This window comes from Marmota flaviventris, chromosome 14, assembly GCF_047511675.1.
Source record: "Marmota flaviventris isolate mMarFla1 chromosome 14, mMarFla1.hap1, whole genome shotgun sequence".
Classification (NCBI taxonomy): Eukaryota; Metazoa; Chordata; class Mammalia; order Rodentia; family Sciuridae; genus Marmota; species Marmota flaviventris.
In genome coordinates, this window is record NC_092511.1 from 206,027 (window position 1) to 215,608 (window position 9,582).

At 47.0% G+C, this 9,582-nt stretch overlaps 1 protein-coding gene across 5 annotated transcripts in view; it reads right to left on the reverse strand.

Annotated features, from left to right (window-relative positions):
* The window catches only part of Sh3yl1 (SH3 and SYLF domain containing 1), a 30,537-nt gene extending 21,005 nt beyond the window's left edge, over window positions 1-9,532 (reverse strand). Inside the window, exons 1-2 of one of the 5 annotated variants that reach the window (XM_027937859.2) lie at window positions 9,513-9,532; window positions 8,764-8,935 (exon numbers count right to left, since the gene is read on the reverse strand). In XM_027937859.2, the coding sequence (XP_027793660.1) occupies window position 8,764 (1 nt within the window). In that variant the 5' untranslated portion in view covers window positions 8,765-8,935; window positions 9,513-9,532. Of the gene's footprint in view, window positions 1-258; window positions 2,182-3,397; window positions 3,417-4,693; window positions 4,897-8,763; window positions 8,936-9,512 lie in introns of those variants that run through there. The other 4 variants (XM_071601303.1, XM_027937857.2, XM_027937858.3 and 1 more) reach the window with 4 other exon arrangements.
* Between the last annotated feature and the right edge of the window lie 50 nt (window positions 9,533-9,582).

Sequence of the window (9,582 nt, forward strand, 5' to 3'; positions counted from 1 at the left end):
CACAACTAGTGGTGTCCTAGTAAAGTGTAAAGTTAACATATTTGGCCATTCTCATCAGAACACTGAACAGGCTGTCTGCAGACTTTCCTAGAGCTGAATCCTGGGGGCCTGGGAACTGGCTCCACTGCACTCACCAAGGCCTCCCTGGGCTGTGGGCACACACGTGCCCCTGGGTGTACTTCTCTAACAGCACTCGTGGCCCTGGGGTTCTGCAGTGTGGGAGGTGGCCCCTCACTTAACTTTCTGCAAGGTGCACACCTGGCAAGGTGAAGGCACCCCTGCACATCTTGTCTCTGGTACATTTGCATGCCAAAGGACGCTCAGACAGACAGGACGATCCAATGGCCCAGGGAAAGAGTCCTTTGATCCAGCAAAACACTCGTATTTCTCCTGAAGTAATGTGATGCATTTGGGCATCTGGCATGCTTACTGTATGCAATACATTTTAAAACTGGAAACTGAGTTGGGTCATATTGGAGCTTCGTTCTGTTGAGAAGTCAATTTGGTTTTCTGGGTCAACACAGGAGCATCAACAAGACTCCACAGTGCAGCGTCAAGTCTGTGAATCATCAGTGAGACTAGTTTGGGTAGAGGAATTACTTTGAGGGGGAGGGTACCAGCGATTGAACTTAGGGGCACTCAACCACTCAGTCACATCCCAGCCCTACTTTGAATTTTATTTAGAGACAGGGTCTCACTGAGTTGCTTAGCACCTTACATTTGCTGAGGCTGGCTTTGAACTCATGCTCCTCCTGCCTCAGCCTTCCAAGCTGCTAGGATTACAGGTGTGCCCCATGGCATCTGGCTTAGAGGAATGTTTTCAGAGTTTGTGCAAGCAGGATAAAATGCATATGGTGTGATGTGTCCTTTTCCCCCTTCGGCATCATGCCACCCGTATGTCGTGGCACCTTTCACTTTCTCCCAACTTTTACTTCAGAATGGCTGATACACTGGCTATTGCTGCAGGCTCTTCCAATTACCTCTGAGATGCACCTTCCAGAATGGAATTCACCTAGGTTTTCAGGGCAGCATAAGGAGCGTGTATCACACTTCTCTCCTACAGCCACATCCTTCCTGAGTTTTGCAGTCAGACAGCCTCTCCCAGCCACAGGTAAGAGCCACTCCAATCTCTGTCACATATGGCAGCTTTTGTCTGTGCAGAACATTACACAGATGGAGTGGAGCGCGTCTCCTTCTCCACTGCTGATCTCACTCACTGCAGGATTGACGCTACCTGTGATGTCACCATGTGGATCAGAAGTTCACCCTCCTCCTGGTCAGAGGGCACCTGACCTGTGGGAACTTTTCCTCCTGCCCTCCCTTTGCCAGGGCCTCCCCAGTTTTGGGCTATTCCAAATGAAACTGGTAGATATTCCCATGAAAGTTTGTGCACAGATGTTGTGTTTCTCTTGGACAAATACCTAGACACAGGATCCCTGTTTATAAGGCAAGCACATGCTAGCTGCCAAGGTGGCTATCCGAGATCCTCTCACATGTCTACTAGAAATTTGGGAGAGTTCTAGCACTCTATATCCTCACCAAGCCTTGGCATGGCCAGTCTTGTAAATGAGTTATTTCCATGAATTTCATTGTGCATTGTTTTTATTTCCCACAATTGATGGTGTTGAACACTTCCTTATGCTTATTTTTGTATCTTGTAGCAAGTGCTAAAAATTTGCTCATTTTAAAAAGTGGATTGTTTTCTATTTTATTTAGTTGTAAAAGATCTTTGCATCATGGATTTTGTGTATTCCAGCTTCTTTGTCCTGGCAAGAGCTCAGTGTGCACTTCCTGGGTCCTCACAGTGAGCAGTCAAGGCCACCTCTCCATTGCTGTTGAGTGCTTTCATACTTCATGTCCACCCACAGGGGACACAGTCCTGTGGACACAGTTTCTTACTGACTCCTACACTAAGGGGACTCACCTTTCTCTGGAGTCTGTTTCCCATCTGTCTTTTGTGATGGTCTTCTCCACTTTTTTTCTTTAATTAAGTCAAATCTATCTTTTAAGTACCACAAGTTTCTTTTAACTAAACATACTAATTCTCAGATTCACATGGAAAGATAAAGAAGCAAGAGGAGCTGGGGAAAACTGTACAAGGAGAACAGTGAGGGCCAGCTCCACCCAAAGCTGGAGCATATGAAGAGGTCTCATCTCAGTGCCCTGCAGTGGACACAAGCCCAGGCAGAACCAGCTTCACCAGGCAGAAAACCCAGAAGTGACCCAGATACATGCAAGAACATGTATGACAAAGACAGAGCCTCAGGTCAATGTCAAAGTGACAGGAGACAAAGGTCTTTGGGGAAAAACCTGAAGTTATGGTCCAAGTGCATTATAAAGCTAAAAGTCCAAAAATGTGAGGAAAGTGGCCCCTGCTGCTAATCTCACCAATGCTCAGTCCCCTTCCCAGGTGCACCTGGAAGGTTCCTGCACTACACATGCAGGCCATTACTGCCTTGGCTGTCACAGACACCTACCTGCGCTGGGTAGTAATCATCTTGGCACACACTCTTAAGTTAGAACTGCTAAGGAAAATGTCCAACAATCTCAAGGTGCTCTACCACCGAGCCACATGCCTATTCCTTAAAGTTTTTATGTTGTCCATATGCTTTCCAAAAATACTAGCCATGTTTAGAGCTGCTGGGCATTGCCATCAAAGTGTCTTCTGCTTAGAGGAGGCATGTTGGGAGGATAGCAATAGGATGAGGCATTTGTATTCGAAATTATCAAAATTATCTGAACATCAAGGCACACCACACAACAAGGCATTCTGAGATAACCAGTCCTCTGTATTAAGATGAAATAAAACCAGTTCACAATGTCACGACTTACAAACAAAAAAATGCCAAAATTAAAAAAAAAAGTATCTTTTTAAAGGAACTCCACAAACAAGGTATAAAAATAAAGGAGAACTACAGATAAAAAGCTAAAAAGATTTGCCCACAGACACTTCAAAGATGAAAATATAAGCCACAAACTGGAAGACACTCTTACACACACACGCTACACAGATCTAGGATCTGGACATAGAGAGACTTCTGGGACTCAATGAGAGGCAGATAGCATGGAAGCTGGGCAAGGCATCCAGGCAGCTTATTTGCAGGAGAGGAAGACTCTGTGGTCAGTAAGCGGATGAAACCTGATCAGATGGACCAGGAAGCAGGAGAAAGCAAAGTGAGGTGGCTGAGCCTCCATTTCTCACCCATCAGAGAGAAAAGCTACAGGTCTGCTAGGAAGTGCGTGCAGGGGCAGTTGGCCATGGTGAGAGAGCCAGCCTCCAGGACAGGAGACCTGAGCTCCTGAGGCAGTGCCTCCAACAGGGCACATCTGAGGGGGGTTGCATGGGGGAGGGCAGTCCCAGATACAGGTCTACCTGGAACCTGAAAATGAGACCTACTTGTAGAATGGACCTTGATCACCTGAGTGGGATCACAGGAGACAGAGGGTGCAGAGAGAACTGGAGAGGGCTGCTTGCCTGCAGGGAGCTCCAGGAGTCACTAGCAGCAGGAAGCAGGAGGATGCTTCCTGCAGCCTTCCGTGGGTCCTGGAAGACCGGTCCTGTTTAGGTGGTGACCTTGAGATAGGGAAAGCCTGAAACGCTTGGTGCCACAGCTTTTACCTGCAATGGTGAAAATGAGGGTAACACACACACAGGAAGATGCTCAGAAGCACCCAAGTGTCATTGGACAGGGGGCAAGGAGGTCCCTCCAAGGCGGTAGCATGACCTCAACCCAGTCCAGGTAGGTTCCTGATTTACACCCCTAAAAATTCCAGGACCTGATGAAAACAATCACAAGCCAATATTCAAGGACAGCAGAGGTGTACACATTCAAGGATAGGGTGCAGTGCCCTCACCTCCCAGAGATGAGAGGACAGAGGGGCCAAGTGGAGCTCTGACTACATACAGGATTATCCTGGGAAGAAAAGTGCAGGTTCCCAGGGGAGCTTCTGGGAGTCAAGTCCCAGAACCACCACCTGACGCCTGGGTTCAGAATTTCTCCCTGGTTAAGCAGTCCAGCCACAAGCCAGCCTTAGTCACATTTGAAGTCTGAATGCAGGACGTTTAAATCGACTGTTAGGGTTGATCTGGTTCAAGAACTCCCCAGAGGTCTTGCTCATCTAACAAGAGACAGGCTTGGTTGGTCATGTTGGTGGACCTGGGCCTCCATCTGGAAAGGGCTTTTCTGTCCCTCTCCCAGAATCCACACAGCACAGGAGGAGTCTTAAGGACGCCATTCAAAACCCACATCTATTTGCTGGTGCCCGCTAACATTTTCCTCTTATTAATGCTCTTGTTATGCAGTCTGGATTCAGAAAGTCTTAAGAAACTGAGAAGGAGGAAAACTCCAGGTAAACACTTGGGCCTACAGAGCACAACTGATGGAGGCAGATTTCAGTCGTGATTTGAGGTAACTTACTAAAGATGGAAAACTGTTTATTTGGTATTCCACAAATGACTAAGAAAAAAAAATACAGGAAAGGGCATTTCCAGTTTCCAAGTTTCCACCTATACTTGTTCAGCACACAGACTTTGAACTCTCTGGTGTGTACATACTGGCTTCCTGACATTTTGATTGTAGGAGGGAAGGTATCAAGCTGTGGTGAATCAGCAAGACAAGCAAGCATATGAGTAGAAAACTGCTGAGGTTGACGGATCTGTTCACCAGGTGCATGCTCTGGCTGCGACACATACCTGTCTGCAACACACCTGTTTCCTGACTTGGCTCATAAGGAAAGCAAGGACATACAGCCTTGGTTTTCACAGAATGAGGGTTCCACCAGAGGATTTGCCATGCTGGTTGAAGGCAGTGCAGCTGTGTGTTCATTCACGTTTCCTGCCATAGGATTGGCCATCCCCAGAGATGGTAGTGTGTGCGTTCCACACCAGGGTGGTCAAGAAAGCTGTGTCCACCACTTGCTGGATGAGGAAGGAAGGGTTGAGACCTCAACCACTACTGCAAGACCAGCCCACCCATAACACCCCACTTGAGGGAGAGGGGATTCCTGCTGCACTGAGCAGTGGGAACCAGAGGCTTATTTATTATGCAGCTAACCATACCCTAATACCATTGAAGAATATTCCTGATCTCTCCATGGTATTTGCTGGAGAATTACTTTGAACTTCAATTTTCTACTATGGGACTAGATTTGACTGGTCTTTATCTACATTCTAGTCACTTAGGAAATGGGAAAATGGGTAGAATACATAAACAATTAACCTATATGTCAATGTTTTTATCTCCGATTACTCAGTACTCACAATACATTTTTTGGAAGTTCTTCTGGAAAAAAAAAAAAAGTATAACCATGGTTTTCCTTTTCATTAAATGCTAAATGTATGGTATGTTACTTTGGATCTACCAAGTTCTTCTATTAGCATACACACCTTAAAACAGCTCAACACAGTACGTTTTAGCCTGCACTCCCTCTCTGGAATCCTACTCTTCTGCCTGGCCCTTCATGGCGCTTGGGTGTAACTTGAGGGGGATATTTTCATAGGGGATCTGGGAACATAACCATGCATAAGAGCATTTGGTAGAGGTGGAGGGAGAAACTGGGCACTGTGGAGGCAAGTTGAATTCAGAGGATCCCCAGACTTTAAGTCACATGGACCAGGAAAATCCTGTTCTGTTAAGGACCATTTAAGTCAGATTTTCTGATAAGTGTAACTAAAGCACAGTAAATTATACATAAATTGTATCCACAAGGACTTTTTTCTTTGAAATCTCTCAACTGAACTGTATTAGACCAGTCAAACAAGAAAATTTTACAATCAATGGTTGCTGTGCAATGTCCTGCTGAGGGGAAGGTCAGGCCAGTGCTGTGACCTTGGCAGGAGAGCTCTGTGATCAGATGGGCCCAGGAGCTGCTGTCCATGCAGTGCTTCCCCACAGGCCGCACAGCTATGGATGGACAGGCTGCTGACAAGCCCAGCCACAGTGAGGACTCCTGGCATGTCTGAACTTCAGAAAATACTATGGGTTCTATCAAACTTCTAATAAAATCACTTTGCCTGATCCTAGTTATGCACAGTGAATTTCTGTCATAACTAAAATACATAAATGAAAAATTTAGATATAAAACCTCACTTTCTGTCCTCAGTTTTTAACCTACTTTCCCTTCTTCTCTGCTCTGAGGAATAGAGTACATCTGACCAGGAGGTTGATATTATTCTCTCACACTGCCAGAGTCAGGATGCATCTGAACAGTCATGAAGTCTGAAGCTTTGAATTCCAAAGCCAAGCAAATTGTCTACTAATGCCTGAGTTTTCTCCTAAGGGTTGCCACCAAACCTCAAGCCAAGAAACTCTTAGATGTGCAGCATTCTATAAAAAAGCAATTGAAATGTTTGAAATTTTCTGTACAAAGACTTTTTTTTAAATTTAATAGGAGTTTATGAAGTGCTGGGAAGAAATTTTTACTGTGAAAACCTCAACAGCCTAAATGAGTTTAAGATATATAAATAATTTTACATGTTGACCAGAGGTCAATAACTCAGGACTATGGCCCCTGGGGGCCAATAGCAACATCTGAATCCTAGTTGTAATAAACTGCTACTGGGTGAGAAAGCTGGCCACCAATTCCAACCTAGACCTCTTCCCAGGGTCAGGAACAGCAGCCAGCAACCAAAGGGTTCTCCCCCGACCATCAACCAGAGTCGGGGATCCCAAACTTTCATTCCATCAGTAAGCATCAATTATGTGATTTTCTTCAACAGACCCTAAATTATGAAGGGAAACCTATAGGAAAAGTGAGCTTATAAATGGTTTTCTAAATTTCCATTAATTATATACTAATCAAATTATTAAATCTTATAATTTACATGAATTGAGAGTTAACTTGCTAAACTGATAAAACTGCAAAACCAAGATCAAAGAAACTAGAATGTGTCTAAGGATATACAGAATTTAGAACAAACTGATTAAATCTTAGCCAAAATAAACTTTATCTGTGTAATCTCCCAAGAGGCTTTTAAAATGTTGCCTCTCTCAGTAAATCCAACTCTGAACACTGCTGCCTGACAATTACTGCCTTTGTGTCTTAGAAGCATGCCTATCTTTCTGGGGCCTTGGTTAAACTACTTTCTTTGTCTTAAAGGAGACAAAGCTTGTCAGTTCTAGAAATCAGAACCTGAGTCCCTGGTCAGATTACCAACCTCTTTAATTCAAACTTCCAGCCAACCAACGATGTGAACACCAGATCTTCCTGTGCCCTGTGCCTCTTTCTCATCCCTCTGACTGAAGGCTGTGGATGGAGGTCAAGAGCCAGGAATGACGGGTGGGAAAATGCTTGGCTTTCACCAGCTCCACTTCTCCTCAGCTTAGGCAAGACCTTGAAGGACCAGACAGGTCATTCTGGTCTGACTGTCTTGTATAAAAAATGGACTCTTTCCAGAGAAAATAAAAACATTCAACATGCTTAGGTCTTAAATGGCAGAGAAGTATGTCTTGTCATGATACCATCTGCAAATAAGCTGATGAGCACAAGGGACTCAGGACTAGCCCTCAGTGTTCACATCACACAATAGTTCCCTTTGACCCCTATCAACTTTATTTTTGAACACCAAAAGCTTATTTCTGAATATTGAGATATCTCCTGAAAATAAAGTTTTCCTAAACAGAATAAAGGTACCAAAGCACTTAAAAATTATTTTTAATCTTAAAAACGACTAGTATTGACTTGTTTTACAGAAATTTTGCTTAAACTGAACAGTAATAAACCTATAACCAACTCTTAATTTAAATATGATGACAGGATGGAGATCATCCCCCTTATTATTTTAACCTCCAACATAGCAATTTGGAAGCAATCAGACTGCTCAGGTATTTCAATAATAGGCCAGCACAGCAGGCTAAACAGCACCTTAAACCAGAGACCTACTATTCTCTGAGTGGTGTGTGCAAACTTTCTGACTAACTCATGTTTAATCCAAACACTTCCTCATATCTTAATAAAACACTGAGGTGAACAAGAATGCAGGACGGGCACACCCTGTAAGAAGAGCCAAGCCAAGCCTTCTCTACTAGGGCAGAAACCTCTGGCCTTTGTGTCATTATTTAGTTTGGCTGCAGCAAGGCAGCGGCAACAATGGAATATTTGCTGGAGTGAAAATGATTTCCAGTCAACAGTGAAATCCTATTTCCTCAAGGTTATCAACCAACTCAGAGTAGTTCCATATTTTAAAAGAGAAAAGCCATCACCATAGGGAGATGCCCCAGCCGCGCCAGGCTCAGCGCTGGGGACTTCCCCACCTTAGTGATGGCGCACCTGTTCCTGGTCCCAGGGCCAGGTGGGGCCTAGCGCTCGTCCCTGCTTTCCGCAGTACCCCGCAACAGGAACGTTCAGGGTTTGGCAGCTAAGGAGCTGACTCCTGCCCGTGTCAAGCGCACCGGAAGCCTTTCATAAAAACAAGTTAGAACGAGAAAATCGGTAACAGATTAGATATTTTTAAATAACCCAGTGCATTTCAGTCGTCAAAATTCGAAACATTAATAATAAGAGTTTTCCTACGAACTGGAGTGAACGTAGCTAAATTTGAATGAAAACCGCTGTGGCCAAGAGTTCTGGCAACTATCAATCCCGATCTTGGACGATCTGCGAAACGATCCAGTGTGGACAGCGACTTGATCTTTCTCTGGTCCTCTGTCACCAACGATAACCGTGGCCAGCAATGCCTTCTTAACAGTGGAAGGTGGTCACCATTAACAAATGTCCCGTCCCAACTCCGGGTGCGGCTCGTCTGCGCCCAGACACCTTACTCACTTGTGCCGGCGAGCTGCTCCGCTCCGCGCCCCTCGAGCTCCGCACACCTGCCCAGGAAGAGGAAGGGCGGCCACCTCTCGGTTCCGCCTCCCAGGGCGGGGACGGCTCCAGTGAGAGGCACACCTGGCACGCGCAAGGAGCAAGTGTGTGCCGCCCCACCTTTGCCCAGTACCTAAACATTTTCGCGGGGCACAACAATACAGCTGCGCTCGACCTCCTCACTCCATGGAGTTTCGAAAACATTCCATTATTTCAAAGAGGGAAAACCCAACCGATGCGGGCTGAGCCTCTCGGGACACAGCTCAGATGGCTGCCTGGCGGACAGGGGCGGAGGGTTCCTCACGCCCAGGAGGCTCCTCCACCGGGACCCAGAGGGCGCCCCGGAGGGTGCCGGAGGCCTCACTTTCCGCAGGGCCCTGCTTATCCCCTCCGCCAGCCGCCCGCCAGCTGGTATCGCTGCGCCCCGACGGCGCGCTCAGGTGAGCAGCACAGCGGCGCTAGACACCGCAGGCGTCCCGCCTGGAGGAGGCAGGAGACCGGTCCAATCAGGCTTCGCCTACCCGTCCCCGCCCCGACGGGAGGTGCTGCGAGAGGCGGCTCACCACGCCCCCGCCCCTCCAGCTCGGCCCCTGCCCAAGGTGGGGAGGCCCTCACCCCACCTAGCCCCAACCCTTTCTTCCGGCTCTTCCCCGGCAGAAAGGGACTCTTCCCCTAGGCCCCACCCCCGCCCAGGATGTAGACCGCCCCACCTGCGGCCCCGCTGGAGCGCCGGGCGGCGGACTGCGCAGGCGCGCGGCCCAGGGCTCGCCGTCCAGGGCT